Source organism: Rattus norvegicus, chromosome 12 (genome assembly GCF_021556685.1).
Source record: "Rattus norvegicus strain SHRSP/BbbUtx chromosome 12, alternate assembly SHRSP_T2T, whole genome shotgun sequence".
NCBI classification, from domain to species: Eukaryota; Metazoa; Chordata; class Mammalia; order Rodentia; family Muridae; genus Rattus; species Rattus norvegicus.
In genome coordinates, this window is record NC_141545.1 from 24,127,194 (window position 1) to 24,145,672 (window position 18,479).

General features: G+C 39.9%; 1 protein-coding gene across 3 annotated transcripts in view; it reads left to right on the forward strand.

Annotated features, from left to right (window-relative positions):
- Positions 1-355: 355 nt before the first annotated feature.
- Stag3 (STAG3 cohesin complex component) overlaps positions 356-18,479 on the forward strand; it is a 30,285-nt gene continuing 12,161 nt past the window's right edge. Inside the window, exons 1-11 of one of the 3 annotated variants that reach the window (XM_087577545.1) lie at positions 356-498; positions 1,867-2,040; positions 3,408-3,504; positions 3,783-3,902; positions 9,809-9,905; positions 10,821-10,897; positions 11,180-11,384; positions 11,783-11,934; positions 16,749-16,822; positions 17,615-17,738; positions 18,237-18,335. In XM_087577545.1, the coding sequence (XP_087433671.1) occupies positions 1,877-2,040; positions 3,408-3,504; positions 3,783-3,902; positions 9,809-9,905; positions 10,821-10,897; positions 11,180-11,384; positions 11,783-11,934; positions 16,749-16,822; positions 17,615-17,738; positions 18,237-18,335 (1,209 nt within the window). In that variant the 5' untranslated portion in view covers positions 356-498; positions 1,867-1,876. 3 annotated transcript variants of the gene reach the window in all.

Consider the following 18,479-nt stretch of genomic DNA (forward strand, 5'->3'; position numbering starts at 1 on the left):
GCGGAACGCGGCCCGCACGGCCGAGGTTGGCTGAGTAGGGGGGGTGTGGTCTTGAGAAGGGGCGTGGTATTTTGCTCGAAAGGCGGGGCCTGAGTGAAATTGAGCCCATTGCAATTGAGGAGCCGGACTGAAGGTGGTAGCAGAACGCTGAGCCAATGGAGGGGGACATAGGAGTAAAGAAGGCGTGACCAGGGTGGAGCGAACGCACGCGCTAAAGCCCACGTGACAGGAATGCACGCCACATGCCTGGTGGCTGCTCGAAGCCGAGCGTGCTGTGTGGCTGGAACGTGGTTAGCACGAGCTCGCTCTGTGCCAAGTCTCGCGACACTTCTCAGCCGCGCGAAGAACAGTTACTCTCGCGCCTGCGCGCGGCTGATCTCGTGCCTTCCCGCGTTTTTCTCAGATTTACCCGCCCTCCACCTGAGGAAGAGGAGCCGCTGCGGCGGGCGTCTCGCTTCAGAGGTGGGATGTCCACAGAGATCTGAAAGGACCCCTGAGGTGGTGATCTTTCTTCAACTGTGTTCATCTAGAGGTCATTCTTCCAAGCTCAAACAGTGAGGTTGCCTCTTTGGACCCACAAATAGGCAGAATTCCAAACCTCCTTCCCTCATGTACCTTCACCGAGGTCTGTAGCTCTGTGGAGGCCGGAAATCCCATTTTCCGACCGGGAGAGATAAGTAGTCCCCTAAACGGAAGACCCTCCTACCCTGCCCCCAGCTCAAGTAAGCTTCGGGGTCAACCTTATATAGATAGCTCTTTCTGGAAGTAGTGAATGCATACTTTTTGGAATGTTTCTGGCCTAACTCAAATGATACTTCTTCCAAATCCCTCATAGCCTCCTCCCCTTTCCTGTAGAGTCGAGGAATGAGTTCCAGAAATGGAAGTTTGAGGTGCTTTGCCGATTCGGTTTTAACAGCTAAGCTTCAATCTCTTACCTCAACCAGTGTACCCCTGTCTGGTTCCTCTAAGAGGGATTTGTGCCAGAAGCTGCTCAGAAACTGCTCTGTGTGTAAATCTTGTTTGTTTAGCTAACTTGAAACTTGGCCCCAGATCTTCTGGCCCTGGCCAGCCTGCCCCCCATCCCCTCCTCTCCTCTCTCTCTTTCCTCTCTCCCCTCCCCCTCTCTCTTTCCCCTCCCCCTTTTCCCCTCCCCCTGCCCCTTTCCCCCTCTCCCCTCTCCTCTCCCCCCTCTCTCCCCTCCCTACCTCCCTCCTCTCCTGCTCTCCTCCCTCCCCTTCCCCCTCCCTCTCTTCCCCCCTCCCCTTCCCCCTCCCCTCCTTTCCCCTCCCTCTCTCCCTCCCTCCCCTTCCTCCTCCCTCCTCTTCCTCCTCCCTCTCTCTCTCTCCCTCCCTCCTTCTCTCTTTCTCCCTCCCTCCCTCCCTCCCTCCCTCCCTCTCCCTCTCCCCCCACCTTTCTCTTTCTTTCCCTATACTGAAGACCGGACTCAGGCCCTATGACCCTAATTTATTTACCCATACTGAAGGCTTGGTACTGCCCAGAGTTTTGTAACATGTTAGACAAGCCTTCTACAGCTCAACTCTAATCCCCAGGCCCCCTTTTTACTGTTTATTTTGAATAAGAGCTCACTAAGTAGCCCAGGCTGCTCTGAAATTCCAGGCTGGCTTTGAATTTGATGAACATCCTGCCTCAGCCTCCCAGCTAGCTGGGATTGCAGGCCTACACTGTCACCCCTAGTTTCTGGTTTCTGTTTACTAGCCCTTAAGGCAGTAGTGACTGTAGTACCTCAATGTGGTCAGGTTGACTATTGGTTTTGGTGCCCCATTTACTAAGACTACATTCTGGGAGAGAAAGGTGATGGTCACGAGAGGGATGGAGTAGTAAGAACTCTTTCCTTTTCTCCTACAGCTGGATTAACATGCCTACTCTGTGGTCACCCTCCACCCAGCACCATGGCTCTTCCTCAGGCAGTATGTCCTCCCCTCTTCGAAAGTCTGTGAGATGTGCACAGATGGCCTTGTCTCCTTGTTCTTCCAACATCCAACCCTGTGATGACAGAGACTCCCAGGGAACTGCAGAGTGGTGAGTGCAGTTGGTGAGAGGCAGTTGAACTTGGGAGCCCCTTTTGTATCCCCAGCAGCTTTCCTCTCTGTTTTCTAGCTTGGGTATAATATATGGGGCTGTATGGCAGTGTCAGAAAAGCTGTAGTGAAAGCTGGGTATGGCGGCACATACCTGCAATCCCAGAATTTGGGATGAGGAAGTGGGAGGATCAAGAGGGTTAAGGATAACTACATAGTGAATTCAAGCTAGCCTGGACTGCATGAGACTCTGCTCTAAAACTAAAAATCAAGTCAAATCAAAACAAAACAAAACAACACCAAACAAACAAAAATGGAAGGTAGAGAAGGGGAAGGGAGAAGAAATGTTATACTGGTTCAGATTACAGAACCAATTCCTCCTGGATCTCTTGACTGCCTTACGTCTTAAAAACATCAAGAATTAGCTACGTAGCAAGACCCTGGAAACAGAATAGAGTACAGGTCAAGTTTTGGATTTATCTTGCTACCTAAACCTATTTTGAATGTGGAATAATGTTTAGCACTGCTGGGGGAGGTTAGGACCATAAGAGACTGTAAATAAAGAGTGATCTGTTTGTTGCTTGAAAACTTGTAGGTATATTTTAGTTGGTATTCTATAGTTCTGTTTCACATTTTTAAAACAGATTCATGATCCTTATCTGTTACAATTTTATGAGTTTATTCTGTGAACATCATAATAGCATATCGTGTTTTTGTAATCTTTCTAGGAAAAAAGTAATCTCATACACCTTATCTTCATCTCATTTATTTTAATTGGCCTTCTCTGAATCATTTTTGGTTTTGCTAGTGCTATTATTGAAGACTAGATTATATCAGCACTATAAACTTGGATCACTAAGATGAAGGTTAAATGTCAAGGGTGAACTATAATTCCACGTATATACTAATCTATGTATGTGATGAATTTTTCCTGAGCCATGCTAATTTTTCTTCACACAGAGTAGTAGTCTGAATATCAACTGTGAATATCAATTGTCTTATTCACTGGTTTCAGTTTCTCATTTAAAAAATAGTAGGTACATTTAATTATGTGTATATGTACATAAATGTACATGGAAGTTAGACGTTAACTTTCTAGAGTCAGTTCTCTCTTTTCACTGTATGGTTCTGGGAGTTGAATTCTGGTCATCAGACTGTGGTGGAAAGGGCTCTTACTTGCTGAGCCATTTCACCTGTTTTTAGTTCCTCATTTTTCATCTTTAATGCTTTGAAGTGACTTTTCTTGTCCCTTATCTCTTAAAACTTGAATGTTTTTCTCATGTAGATGTGGCACAGTTGGAGATCAGTACAAATTGTAACTCTTTATGTGGAGGAGATGGGATGATACTTAATCACACTCTCTTTATAGGGATAGTTCCTCAACTAGTGAAGACAGTGACTTTGAAGATAGCTTAAGAAGAAATGTGAGGAAGAGAGCAGCAAAACGACCACCCAAAGCTATCCCAGTGAGTCTGCCATTTTGTTTAATTGCAGGGCCTCAGGTGATAGGATGGAAGAAGAGAGGACATTAGCATAGAGAAGAACCAGAATTCTTTTAAAAGGAAAAAGGTTAATAGTAACAAGTCTCACAACAATAAAAAAAAGATCGGTTACTTAAGATCTGAAACAACAGAGGAAGCCTTGATGTGGAATCGACAGCTTAAGGCTGTCTAAAGTGATGATGAAATCAGATGTTAGCATCATTTTACAGTGTTTGTACAGCTAACATTTTTACACTTAATAGGTGGCAAAACATCCGAAGAAGCAGTCCCACATAGTACCTGGTGGGAATGACAAGAACAAGTCAGTGCCGCCAACCAGTGACCTTTTTGATGCTGTGAAAGCTGCTAGAAGTTGTGCGCAGGTAAAGAAGTGTCTCATCACTTCTTCTCTTCCTCTTGTCATCAGTAAGAAATTTAACTATACTGTTTAAAAAATATAGTTATGTCCAGAAAATTATTACAAAAGTTAAACTGTTGAAATTTGTTTCCTGAAATGTTTTGACTTGCATTAATGCTTCATCATTTATGTTTATTCAAAATTCACATACAAATGAAAAGAGAAGCCTACTACCAGTCTCTGTCCACTGGTTTCCTACTGTAACTGTGGGATAAAATGCTTCCCTCACAGTGTACTTGTGTGTATTCCACGTATAAGTTATGCTACCTGGGTGTTTTTAGATACAGTTGTTAAACATTTGGCATAAATAGCACATAGGTTGGTATCTTCAAAAATGCTGACCAGATAGTCTTTATTGCTTTCATCAGAGCACCAATAGCTATATTCTGGAAGTGCAGATCTATTTGAAGTTCTGAGCAATTTTCCACTTCAGACACTTGAAGGGAGTTTTTGAATGAGAAAAGTAGACTTGTGGTCTACTTTCACTGAGGGGCACAGTATCGGGCATGGGATACTGTGCTTGCTTTGCCCTGCCAGAAGAGGGCATACTCTAGCTAGTAGTGTCTGTAGCTAGTTGTTGGGTGCTTTCCCACCTGTGGCTTTCCAGATAGGCTGGTTTATATAGGTCATTCCGTTGAGACCTTGTTTACTCTCCTTCAGCTTGAGCTCAGTGAGCAAGAGGCTATGCTGGATTTAGAGAGCGGCAACTGCAGACTTCATCTCTGTGTTGAGACAGGATTTCTCAATGTATTCCCAGTTGGCCTGGAACTCAGTATGTAGGTCAGGCTGATCTTAGCTCATAGAGATCTGCCTGTCTCTACCTCCCAACTTCTGGGATTATAGGCATGTATCACACACCAAACTCACCTGCTTCTTGATACCTCACCCTTTGTAGGGTGAGACAATAAGGGTCAGAATCTACAAATTTAATTTGTTGTTGGCATTTCACTGAGCATATGTAAGCTAATAAAGATAAGACAGTGGATATGAACCCCTACAGTGACAGTAAGGGCCCTCAGAGGAGACTGTGCCTATTTTAAAGGAATCACAGAACAGCATCAATTCTGCTTTTCTAGAAGAAAGAAGAAGAGTCGCTGGGTAACCTAAGAAGCCTAGATATGTCTCTTCTTAAACAGTTATATTAAATATTTTTCTGTTCCCACATTTATTTTAAATAGTTTATTTTTATTTTATGTGCATTGATGTTTGCCTTTGTGTATTGTATGTCTTTGTGAGGGGGTTGGATCCCCTGAAACTGACATTACACATAGTTGTGAGCTGCCATGTGAGTACTGGGAATTGAACCTGGTCCTCTAGAAGGGCAGCCAGTGCTCCTAACTGCTGAGTCATCTCTTTCTTCAGCCGCCTTTTATTTATGTTTTTATTGCATATCATTTAAAATTGTATATAGCTTGGCAAGTCTGGTGTCACATGCCTTTGAATTCGGTACTTAGGAGGTCAGCTTGGGCTATATATAGTAAGTCCAGACCAGTCAGGAATATGTAGTGAGACCCTGTCTAAACAAAACAAAATGAAAATTTATAAAGTCTATATATACTTTAAAAGGTGCAACACTAGGCTGAGCATATAGCTTAGATGTACAACACTTGCTGGCATATGTAATTCACTTCTAGTTTCAGTCCCCAATATTAGAAAAATCACACAAATGATTAGCCTTCAGTTCAAGAAACAAGAGCTTCTCTCCACCCTACTCAGTCCTCAGTTCCCATTGTCAGCCAGAGACAATGCTAGCCTGAACTGTATGTTAATCATTTTCTTGTCATTTTAGCATTATCATTAATTAATGCTCTTAATCAATTTAAGCAACTCATTCTTTGATAAATGCTGGGATCCATTCATATTAATGCATAATCTAGATTTTATCATTTTTGTTTTTTTAAGTTTTATGGCATGGAGTTTTATTGGTTGTATTTTTGTTATTTGGCCTTTCAATTTACAGCTGTGTATTGAAAGAATGTGGTCTTTCAAACTTAAGCAGACCAAGCTTTCTGACCTAGCATGTAGTTTGAAACTGCTGTACAGGCATCTGAAAGGAATTCATATTCTCCAGTTAAGTGTGCTCTTGAATGAGACTGAGAGTGCTAAATATAATATTTTGGTATTTCTGGTATTATTTTTATGCTTTGTAATGTGTGATAAATCAGTTATATAGAGAGGTATATTAAAAATCTAAGAAGGTCTGGGTGTGGGGCTGCACACCTTTAATCCCAGCATTCAGGAGGCAGAGGCTGGTGGATCTCTGAGTTAGAGGCCAATCTGGTCTACAGAGTGAGTTCCAGGACAGCCAGGGTCACACAGAGAGACCTTGTCAAGAAAAAACAAAACAACACAAAAATAACATAAGTCAATGAAGTTGACCTTTTTAGCTATTTCTTTTATATTTATACCCATATTTGCCTAAAGATTATGAGATATTATATAGAAATTTATAATTTAGAATTATATCTACTTAATAAATCAAATGTTTTACAATTAAAATTTGACACTTCTAAAATTGCTTTGTTTATATTTTGGTTTTGGTTAGTATTTCTCTGGTATCTTTTTCTTCCCCAATCTTCTAGTTGTACTGTGTATCTTTAGGACCTATTCTTTTTATGTCTTGACTTTTTTTCCTAGTTTGCTAGTCTGAATCTCAGAGAAATTTAGCCATTTTACATTTATTATCATTATTGTTATATTTAAATATATTTCTATCATTTTGTGACTTTGTGTGTCCCAGCTTTTTATTGTTTTTTTCCCCTCAAGTACATGCTTCATTTTGAATGTCTTCTAAAGGACCTTAGCTGTCTTCTTTAGTATACATGTTGTCATATTGTTTTAGTTCTGTCTGTTCCCATCCTCAACAAATCAGACCTTATTTTATATAGTATTTGTTTATATAAAACAAATGCCTACATTTTCAAGTTTTTCTTCATTATTCTTTCTTGAAGCTCATAGGAATCATTTTACTGTATCTCCAGATTACCCTTTAGGAGGGCTTTATTAATAAAGCTTTTCATATTTTGCTTATATAAAAATATACTTGTTCATGAAAGACCTTTTACTAGATACAGAATCCTAAAAGTTAATTCTTGAGATGGGGTCTCACTATGTAGCCTTGGTTAGCCTGGAATTATGTATACTAGGCTGGCTTGGAACTTACAGAGCTATGCCTGCCTCTGCCTGCCTCCTGAGTTCTGGGATTAAATTGTGTGCCACACACACACATACACGCACACACCATACATACCCCTACATTTTGAGGGTCTTACTCTAGCCCAGGCTGGCTTGTAATTGACTCTAAGCCCATATTGGCTTCAGACACAGAGAGATCCTCCTACTTTACTCTCCTGAGTGCTAGGGTTACAGGCATGAGCCACCTTAGCAAATTGAAAATATGATTAACACTGCTTTATGCCTTTCTTTGTAGTTATTGAAAACCAGCTATTGTCTTAGGGTTTTATTGCTGTGAAGAGACAGCATGACCAAGGCAACTCTTATAAAGGCAAATATTTAATTGGGGCTGACTTACAGTTTAGAGATTCAGTCCATTATCATCATAGCAGGAAACATGGCAGCCTGCAAGCAGACATGGTGCTAGAGGAGCCAATAGCTCTACATCTTGATCTGAAGGCAGCATATGGGAACTGTTTTCCACAGGCAGCTGGGAAGAGGGACCAGATAGCACTGGCCAGACGAGCACATATGTGAGACTTCGAAGCTCTGCCTCCACAGTGACACACTTCCTCTAACAAGGCTACACCTCCTCCAATAAGACCACACTTCCTAATAGTGCCACTTCCCATGGGCCAAGCATAGTCAAGCACCACAGCTAGTATTGCTAATTTAACAGTAATTAATATGGTAATATAGGGCTGGTGGGATGGTTCAGACCACCTAAGCATGATGACTGAGTTCAGTTCCCAGAACCATATAATTGTAGGAGAGAGTCAACTTCTGAAAGCTGTCATCTGACCTCTACATTTGTGACATGCTCACGTTCATACTGTACACATCAGATACACAATAAATACAAATTTAAAATACAGGATTTTATAATGGCTCTACATATCAGTGTTTCTAGTACAGTATCCACTAGCCATATATAATTATTGAACTCTTAAAATACAGTTTATACAACTAAGGGTTTTCATTTTTAAGTGTAATTTGATAGTTGTGTTTAACACAAGGCCAATGTATTTGCATAGTTCCCATTTGTAAATGTTTTGGTTTATAAGTGTTAAATGTATGGTCTTGGTAATTGATTCTTTTTGTACTGCTTTTAAAATTTTCTTGCCTTTGTGTTCTGATGTCTTACAGACCTTTTAATGGAAAAGTTTCCTTTTTAATTTGTCATGCTAGAGAGAGCTATGAGCTGCCTGGATCGTAGAATTGACGTCTTTCTATGTCTATGGAAGATTCTTTACAGCCCCTTCTTCATTTTATTATATTAGAATTCGGTTAGATTTAGACCGTTTCAGTCTCAGATTTCTTCAGCACTTCTTAGACTTCCATCTGTCAACCATTCTGAGTTGCGTTTTGGACATCTCACTGATTTATCTTGCCATCTATTCTTCTGTGTCCAGTTACCTGTAACCTATCCAGTGAAGTTTGTGTTTTCATTAGATTTAATTTTTTTTTTAAATTTCATGTGCATGAGTGCTATATATGCTGTATATATACCACCAGCTTGTAATACCTGCAAAGCCAGAAGAGGGCACCATATCCTCTAGAACTGGAGTTCTAGGTAGTTGTGAGCCACTATATGCTTCTAGGAACCAAACCCAAGTCCTCTGTAAGAGCATCAAGTGCTCTCAATTACTAAGCCATCTCGCCAGCCATATGTTGCAAACCTTTACATTTTATTATATGTCTCCTTTCTGCAGTGTTAGCTCATTTTTAAATTTTACTGCATTTTACTTTCATTTGTTTATTTCTTAAATCATGAAACCATTTTATAATTGGTGGTATCTTCAGTCTTAAAGGAGAATGCTTATAATTTTGTCTGTTTTTTTATAATTATTACTTTCAGTGTCTTCTTTCCTCATATGTTTTACTGGGTTTTTATTATGATCCACTCATCTTTTCCAAAGCTCTGTGTTGGAACTCTTTGGGGTCAGGGTCAAAGTTGTGCTTATAAGAGAGAGAGATCTGCATTTTTCCTAACATGAGAACACTTTTGAATACATTTTGCTGTTGTTGTTTTGAGAGAGAGTATCATGTACCCCAAACTGACTTCAACCTCACTATGAACCTGAGGAATGCCTTGAACTCTTGTTCCTCCTGCCTCTACCTCCTAAATATTATATTGCAGTTAGAGCTGTTTGCCACCATCCCTGCTAAGAATCACTTTAAAATAAGCTCTACCTGAGATCATTCTAGTCATACAGGTAGAAAGAATCTGGGCTGCAAATCCAGTCCCAAGGACTAAGTATGGTTATAATTCTCGAGAGAGATTGACTTTTTCTCTCCAACTACACTGCAGTGTACATTCTCTTTCTGTGCCCAGTGGTTCTGTAGACTCATTTTCCATTCTTTGTTTTCATAAAAATATAGCTCTGCAGGACTCCACTTTATTTGGTGGCCTTCTCTTGGGCTACTCTTAGGCTATTTCCTAGTCCATGCATTCTATATAGCTGTCTCATTTAGTGAAACCCTTCTATCCAAAGCCAGCTTCCTACTTCTAGAATTGCTATTATCTCATTTTTTGCCTACGTGTGCTTCTACCTCCATTCTAATTCAGCAATATATTTAAAAAGATGTCTGTAACTTTTTATGAGAAATTTGTATGTATTTCATTTGAGAAGATGAAATATAATAATATGTTGTGTTGTATTGTTGGAATTGAAGTCATCTACATGTTTCTCCTAGTCTTTGGTAGATGAGTGGCTAGAAAACTACAAGCAAGATGAAAATGCAGGATTCTTGGAACTTGTTAATTTTTTCATCCGAGCCTGTGGATGTAAAAGTGAGGAAACTCCCCTGCTTCTTCCTGATCCCTATCCTTCATGTTTAAAACTCTACTTTTGTTTGTGAGTACATTTGAAATTGCCTCAAAAAAGAAGGTAAGACATGAAGAGCTGGAGTATTTAAGAACACGTTGATGCTTACATTTTGGGAGTAATTTAGAAGGAAACTATGATGATAGTGAAAGGCATAACTTTTTGGTGGGAAAAAAATCTTCTGCCTTGATAACAATAGGCTCAGGTTTCAAACTGGACTATCATACTTTTGGAGGCTTTTTTATTTTATTTTTTGAGAAATTTCACCATGTATCTCACACTGGCCTTGATCCTGAAGCAGTCCTCTTGCCTCATGCAATCCTCATACTGGAATTATAGGTGTGTACATGAAATCCAGTGCTTTTTTAGTTTGTGTATGAGGTAATCTATTACTGGTTTCTATTCATCAGCTATTTCACCTATGTTTTTCCCTTGACCTTTTGAGTGCTGGGATTTCAGGGGTGCACAAAACAGTGAGTGCCTTTTAGGTTTTGCAGATGAGATAGTCTATTAATCTTACTTCTCAGATACTGTGTTTTCTATCTGATCTTTTGAGCCCCCAGCTCCACATGCCAGGGTTTAGTTTACTGGGCCAGGGATGTCAAATTATTTTATAGGAATTCATCATCTGGCCTACTTTTGTTTTCTTTTTCAGTTTGATTGGGGTACTTTTTGAACCATAGTCTTTGACTACATAATTCCATTGCATCTTTCAGAAGCTATTTCATAGCAATTGTACAGATAAATAGTGACAGGCTTATGACTAGAAAGGACTCAAGTTGTGTGATTGCTCCCTCTAGCTCTTCCCAATATTCTGGTTCATCCTCAAATGTATCTGTGTCCTATTATTTTTTTCTATCTCTGTCTCCTTCAATTTTCAGGCACTGTCACACCCGAGATGTTCAAGACAATGTCCAACTCAGAGATCATCCAGCACCTAACAGAAGAGTTTAATGAGGTGGAGGAAGCTCATCAGGATCATGCTCTTCTTACTCTGAATTCAAAACACAAGCTCATTGCCTCTTTATTTCTGATTCTTGGAAATAGCTTTTATAAGAAAGAGCTCAGCCTCTTCGAATATAAGAGACATAGAAATTAGTTGATGGGCTTTGGGGTTGAGGGATAGTGTAAAATGAAGTATATAAAGTTACGTTTTCATTACGCTGTTGAGTTTTGACTTCTAATCCCTGACTTTCATGGACCTAGTAATTTTCTTACCCTTTTCATAAACTATTTGTAGGACTCAGGTGACTATCCCCTGACAGCTCCAGGTCCATCCTGGAAGAAGTTCCAGGGAAGCTTCTGTGAGTTTGTGAAGACACTAGTCTGTCAGTGCCAGTACAGCCTCCTCTTTGACGGCTTTCCAATGGATGACCTTATCTCCCTGCTCATTGGCCTCTCAGATTCCCAGGTCCGAGCCTTTCGTCATACTAGTACTTTGGCTGGTGAGCACTTAGAACTCAGTGGGCTGTCCTGAGGTTAGTGGGGCTTTATTGTATGTTGTGGGTTTTCTTTCCCACCTGCATCAATGCTATTGTACCTTGTTGCTTTTGTCCTAGACCCCCTCCTGCTTCTCACCAGAGGTCATAGGAAAGAGGAGAGCACAGTAATGATTCCCAGTTTCTATATCTTCCTAGAGCATACTCCTGACAATAGACTGGCATATAAAATAAGGCCAGAAAAGTTGCTGAGGGGGGCCACTCCAGGACAGAAAACTTTGGGACTTCAGGGTCACCCTGCTTGTTTGTTTGTTTGGTTTTTTTTGTTTATCTTTTTCCTTTTACTTTCGTACTCATGCTCCTCTGACTTGAACAATGGCTTTTTTGTTTCCTCTGACTCAAAGCCATGAAGCTAATGACTTCTCTGGTAAAAGTTGCACTCCAGTTGAGTCTGCACAAAGACAACAATCAACGTCAGTATGAGGCAGAACGAAACAAGGGGCCAGAGCAGAGGGCACCAGAGCGGCTCGAGAGTCTGCTGGAGAAACGAAAAGAGGTGAGGGTGACTCCTGGCCCCTTCTTCCTCCTCAGCCTTCATCTTCTGGTGCCCAGACCTTATCAGGTTCCATCACTTCTCTCAGTACACACAGGCCTCAGGCAGCCTTTCAGATAAAGAATAACAGGGATGGCAACAGTGCTCCTGCACTCATCTATCAGAAGTCACTGTGTGTTTCTTTTGGGGACAATGGCTCACACATGTTTGATTTGGAGGGAAATTAGAGTTTTCTGTATTTTACTTTTATTAGCTTCCATTGGTCTGAAAGTATTATCAGTAGTGTTTATATGTTACACGGCATGCCAAGTTGTTTGAATTTCATGTTAACTGTGCAGTGCTGAAAAACACATGATAAGGGAGGCTTCCCTGGATATGAATCTTGTTTTCGTAGTTGTTACTATAAAGGGCCTTATTAACTTCTAAACTTCAGTTTCCTTTTCTTTAAAAAGAGGGATAATTATTAGATGGGTTAGGAGTGGAAGATCTGAGGGTAATTGGAAGAAGGCAAGGAATATTACTAAAGCATATTGTATGAAAAATATTACTAAAGCATATTGTATGAAAAATATTACTAAAGCATATTGTATAAAAATATTACTAAAGCATATTGTATAAAAATATTACTAAAGATATTGTATGAAAATTTTCAAAAATTTAAAGGGGCAGTCCTACCTTCTAGTCTATTTAAATGAAATAATGAGAATTGGCTGTCTAGCCACACAAGTTTTGTTTTGTCTTCCTTGTGGTAGGCTTTTTATCACTCTGACAGATACCTGAGAGAAACAGTTCAAAGGAAGAAATGTTTTATCCTGGCTCGTGGTTTCAGAGGCTTTAGTCAATATTCAGGTAGTGACTGTTGTACTTTGTGCTTATGGCGAGGCTGTCTGTTATAGCACAGAGGTTCTGCTGCAGTAGATCAGACAGTAGATCAGTAGACAGAGGAGAGAGGAGTCTGGGGACAAGCTATTTTCTTTTAAGACATGACTCCAGTGACCTACATCATCTAACTAGGCCATATCTCCATTTAGCTATCAACTCATCTATGGATTAATCCATTGATGAAGTTAGAGCCCTTGGGATTCAGTCACCTTCTTAAAGGCCCATTTGTAGGCATATGTATGTATGTGTGTGTGTGCGCACACACACACACACACACACACACACACCTTTGGAGGAGAATTTTTTAAATTTAAACTATAATACCTTTAGTGGAATAAGCTCTGGGAAAATCTTTTAGACTCATTAGACTTTAAATAGCAATGTTTAAGTCAGACACTGATAAACCTGGTTTTTTTTTTTTTTTTTGGTTTGGTTTTTTTTTTTGTTGTTCTTTTTTTTTTTTTTTCCGGAGCTGGGGACCAAACCCAGGGCCTTGCGCTTCCTAGGCAAGCGCTCTACCACTGAGCTAAATCCCCAACCCCTGATAAACCTGTTTTTAACTCCTTGCTACTATCTGCTCTTCTCCACCTTGAGGTTGCTAGAACATACTATGTCTAACTGTATCTAGTGATGATTTTCCTAGTCCCCATTAAAAACAATTGCTTCTCTGCTATGTCACAACAGAAGGAAATGGTTGTCATTGTGTGTACCTGACTCTCTTATCTGCTTATTTGCTCTCTTTTTCTATGGCCCTGAAAATTGGACCCTTTACACCTGCCAAGTAGGCACTGTTATCGAGCTGTGTCAGCCTGAGAGGAAGACTTCGTGTTACTTCATTTTTGTTTGTTGTTTTTCATTGTAAGGGCGATGTTAAAGGCCTACACATGGTAATAGAACTAGCTAGGATTTTAAATTATGTGTAAGAAATCCTCATTTTATCTGCAGGTTTACTTTCTATAGTTTCATTTTCTCACCACCAGCAAAGGTTAAAAATCCTCCAAAGTAGCTGGCCATGGTGGCACATGTCTTTAATCTTAGCCCTTAGGAGACAGGGGCAGGAGGATCTCTGAATTTGAGGTCTACTTGATCTATGTAGTGAGTTCTAGGCTAGCCAGGCTTGAATAACGAGGCCTTGTCTCAAAAAAAAAAATCCACCACCACCAACAAAAATCCAAAGTTCAATCCAGTAACTGTTTTGAGAGAGAAGGTGTGTGAGAGAGATCTAAGTTCACATAACATTATTTTTGTCACTGTGTGTAATTTACAAATTAGTTTCTGATAGATACTAATACATAATATATACATAAATACATAATACAGGTTGGTTGAACATCCTTAATCTGAAAATCTGAATTCTGAAATGCTTTGCTAAACTTTTTGAGCATCAGTATGACACTCAAAAAAAAATCTTCATTTTGGTATACATTTCCAATTTGGATTTAGAAATTGTGTTCCCAATGAGTAAAGTCTGTACAAATATTCCAAAATCTAAAAAACCATAAAATCTGTAATCCTTCTGGTTCCAAGAATTTCATAGAAGGGTATTTTAAACCTATGTGCATATTTGATACAACCTGTAGTTGAAGCATTGCTTAAGAGCCTTGGATACATTCTCTATAAAAGGAGAACTGCACCAGTGAGAGTCTTTTCTCTTCTTTTTCTGAACTCTCCATCAGTTGTCGTTCTCCCACTTTAGTTCCCATACCATATTGTTTTCTTCTGTTCATTTGTGAATGTGTATCATCCCTTTAGTCTGCTTCTCTGTAATATACTTCCAGCACATCTTATCCCCAGTAGTCTTTTCTCAGTTTCTGGTTCTGATGATATTTTAAATGTGAAAAACCGAAGGTATTATAGAATTAATTTATAATAAATACCATATTCACAGTGTATTCTATAACAATGAATACTTTATTATATTAGCTTATCTGTTTTGTTAAGCTATGGGCATAAGCAATTCTTCAACCCTAAAGATTTAAGTATACCCTCTTAATAACATTACCTGATACCATTTTTTTCATGTCTCCAAAAGTCATGATTCTTTAATACTTTCTAATTAGTTCATACTTAAAATTCCCCATCCAGGATTCAAGAAAGGACATTTAATGGTAGTATTTCTGGAGCCTCTTTTAATGTTCTCTTCCTTGGGATAGGATCTTGTTTATGTAGTCTAGACTGGCTTCAAACTCCTGCTTCAGGTTTCTTTGTGCTAGGATTAACTGTACTAACGTCTGACTTCCTCTTTTATTTAGTCTTATACAGAATGTCAGCTTCCTCAGATTTCCCCTAATATGTGAGTGTGTTGAAGAAATAGGATTAGTTGTTTCCAAGATGTTTTCTCCTTATATTCTACTTCCTTAGTATCTGTTGTTCAGCTAGTCTGAGGTTTCTCAGCAGTGGCCTTATTGACATTGGGAGGCTGCCCTGGCCTTGTATATTGTTTAGCAGTGTTCCTTTGCTTCTGTCTACTAGATTCCAATAGCACTTTGATACCAGCCCAGTTCTGACAACCAAAACTTTAAAATATTTCAATTTAAAAATATTTTTTAAAAGATTTATTTATTTATTATATGAGTACACTGAGCTGTCTTCAGACATACTGGAAGAGGGCATCGGATCCCATTACAGATGGTTGTGAGCCACCATGTGGTTGCTGGGATTTGAACTCAGGACCTCTGGAAGAGCAGTCAGTGCTCTTAACCGCTGAGCCATCTCTCCAGCCCTTAAAAATATTTTTATTCTCTGATAATTTTGTACAGTGCATTTTGATCATATCCATTTTCCCCCAATTCTTCCAAGATCCACCCTACTTCTCTATACATCCAACTTTGTGTTCCCCCCTTTTCCCCATCCACTAAGTCTAATTCATACTACCCATATACTCTTGGAAGTGCGGCCTTCCGTTAGAGCACATTCTGCTTACCAGGGGAGGACTCTCAAAGAAAACTGACTTTCCCTTTACCAGCAGCTACTAGTTTCTAGAACTCCTAGGCTTGGGGTGTTGTTTAATGCAAACCTCCTTTTCCATGTTGGGATTTGGCCTTGCTTGATCTTGTAAGGGGCTTGTGTGGTCAGAACCACTATGAGTTCATAAGTAGCCCTGCTGTGTCCAGAGGACACTGTTTTTGTGAATTCATCTACCATTTCTGGATTTTCCACAATGATCCCTAAATCTTGTGAAGAAGGAATTATTTATCCTTTGGGGAACAAAATCGTCCACTTTAAAATCACTGATCCAAACTCTTTTATCTTTTTACTGGTTATACTTTTATCAAAATCAATTTATTTGAAGTTCACTTTGAGGCTGGTGAGATTACTTGGGTAAAAACACTTGTTTCCAAGCCTAGGTTTATTCTTAGAACCCACACAGTAGAAAGAGAACTGACTCCCGAAAGTCATCTTCTGACCTCTATACCTATATATGCTGCCCCTTCCTCAAATAAATACATTAATAGTTTTTTAAATTTCATTTTCCCAATTATTAGTAGTAAAAAACACAACTGTGAGTTAGTCATTGAATAGAATAACCCCAATCAGAAGGGACATTTTAAAAGAGATTTGCCTATATTCTTGTGTGTCTGTACGTGTACAAAGTGTCCAGAAGATGTCAGATCCTCTGGAGCTGGAGTGACAGGTGTTTGTGAGCCACATGAGTGTGAAAACTGAACTTGCATTCTCTGGAAAGGCAATATGTGTTCTTAACTTCTGAGTTATCTCTCCAGTACCCAGGAACATTAGTTTTTACCAACACAAAGCAAACGTTGTGGCATTAAACTATTGCTTCTTCTGGAATTAGGAGGGAATATTGGCTACCTGAGGGTTTATACTATGTCCTCAATAAACAAGAAGTGGGTAGAAATGCTTTTCTTTATCTGTGACATTATGCTTTTGAGGTACAAGAGGGATGGATAATCTGACCTTGTTCCTTCCTCCAGTTCCAAGAGAATCAAGAGGAGATAGAGGGGATGATGAATGCCATCTTCAGGGGTGTCTTTGTTCATCGGTACAGGTAGGTCATTTACAGGCTCTTACTGAAGCCATTGTCCTTGGTAGTAGCGCGGGACAGGGCAAGGCCCTTGCTGAGTTATTTGGCTAGTTTCAGGATTAATGTAGTTGGGATGAAAACTGACAGATATGTTGAATTGGTTAAGCTGTGGTTTATCCCTACCTACCAAGGACCTTGTGAATTTTTTCTGAGAAAGAAAATCAGTGATCAAGGTATCACTGGGTATTCTCTTCCTCTTGACCTTTCCCAGTCCTGGCCCTGTCTTCTGTGTTTCTAGAGGTGGAGACTTGAGCAGACATGGGCAGAAACCTGAAAGGTGGCTTTCCTGAAGCATGTCTGGGCTCAGCAAGCCAAGCCTGTGTTTTCACTATGCTAAGGGTCAAGGTGTTTCACAGTGTTTGAAGAACTGGTAGAATTAAGTCTTCTCTGTTTTAGAATTATAGTATTTGTAGTATTGTCTCACTTTTGTCCAGATTTCAACTTCTGATTCTCTACAACTTTAATCATTTCTTGAAGAGGAATTGAAAAAATAGCACATTTTAGCTAACAGTTAAGTGAATTTTTAAAATTGGATTTCAAAGGAGTATAAAGGATGCAGTTGCATAAAGTTAACTAGTTCATATTCTGGTTATAGAAAGATTTGATTTCATCTATTTTGTATATTTACTTTGGAATGAAGAAATAAAAGACTGGGTACTTGGTGTTTTGTCACAAACATAACTTTGTTGAGAGGGCTGTGTATAGGCCAGAAAGTCACCTTTGAGAGAAGGTAATATGTAAGTTTGTCTGCCTAAGGGACATCCTTCCTGAGATCCGTGCTGTCTGCATCGAGGAGATCGGGTGTTGGATGCAAAGCTACAGCACCTCCTTTCTTAATGACAGCTACCTAAAATATATTGGCTGGACCCTGCATGACAAGGTGAGCTTGTTAGCCTTCTCCACCTCCCTGTCTTCCACTTCTAACCTGTTCCAAAACACCTTACCTTTTCTTGCTCTGCCACTCAAACATTTACACATTGAGAAATTATCTCCCAATCCAGGTATTGAATCTTGAGATTTCTTCAGTGCTGAGGAGTGTAAAATAAAGCAGAAAGAAGAAAAACATTCAGTAGTCAGAATACCTTTGAAACCTCATATGTCATAGAGGAAGTAATCTCTTTTAAACAGCAAGTTGATAATGGTAACACAAGTGCCAGAGTGCCATCCGAAGGGATTCTTTTCATCATGATTGTCCAGTTCTTCTGTGAGCCTTTTGTGTTTTCAGTGAGAAGACAGCTCTACTATTTTTTTACATTCTAAGAGTCCTCGGTGTAGACATCACCCATGCTTAGAATGAAGAACAGTGAGGAGCACTTGGCGTCTCTGTGATGACCATTTGTTAGTCATGTTTCTCTTCTCCTGTCTCCTTCATCAACAGCACAAGGAAGTCCGCCTAAAGTGTGTGAAGGCTCTGGCAGGGCTGTACAGCAACCAGGAGCTGAGTTCACGGATGGAGCTCTTTACTAATCGCTTCAAGGTAAGATGGGATGACATTCCCAGGTTTGGCTCTTTGCTCTGTTTCCCATTTCCCTACACAGGTCTTTCCACCTGGCAGACTGATAGCTTTTCTCGATATAGCTCCCACCCCCTCTGCTAGGAATTTCAAATTTCAGGAGACTGT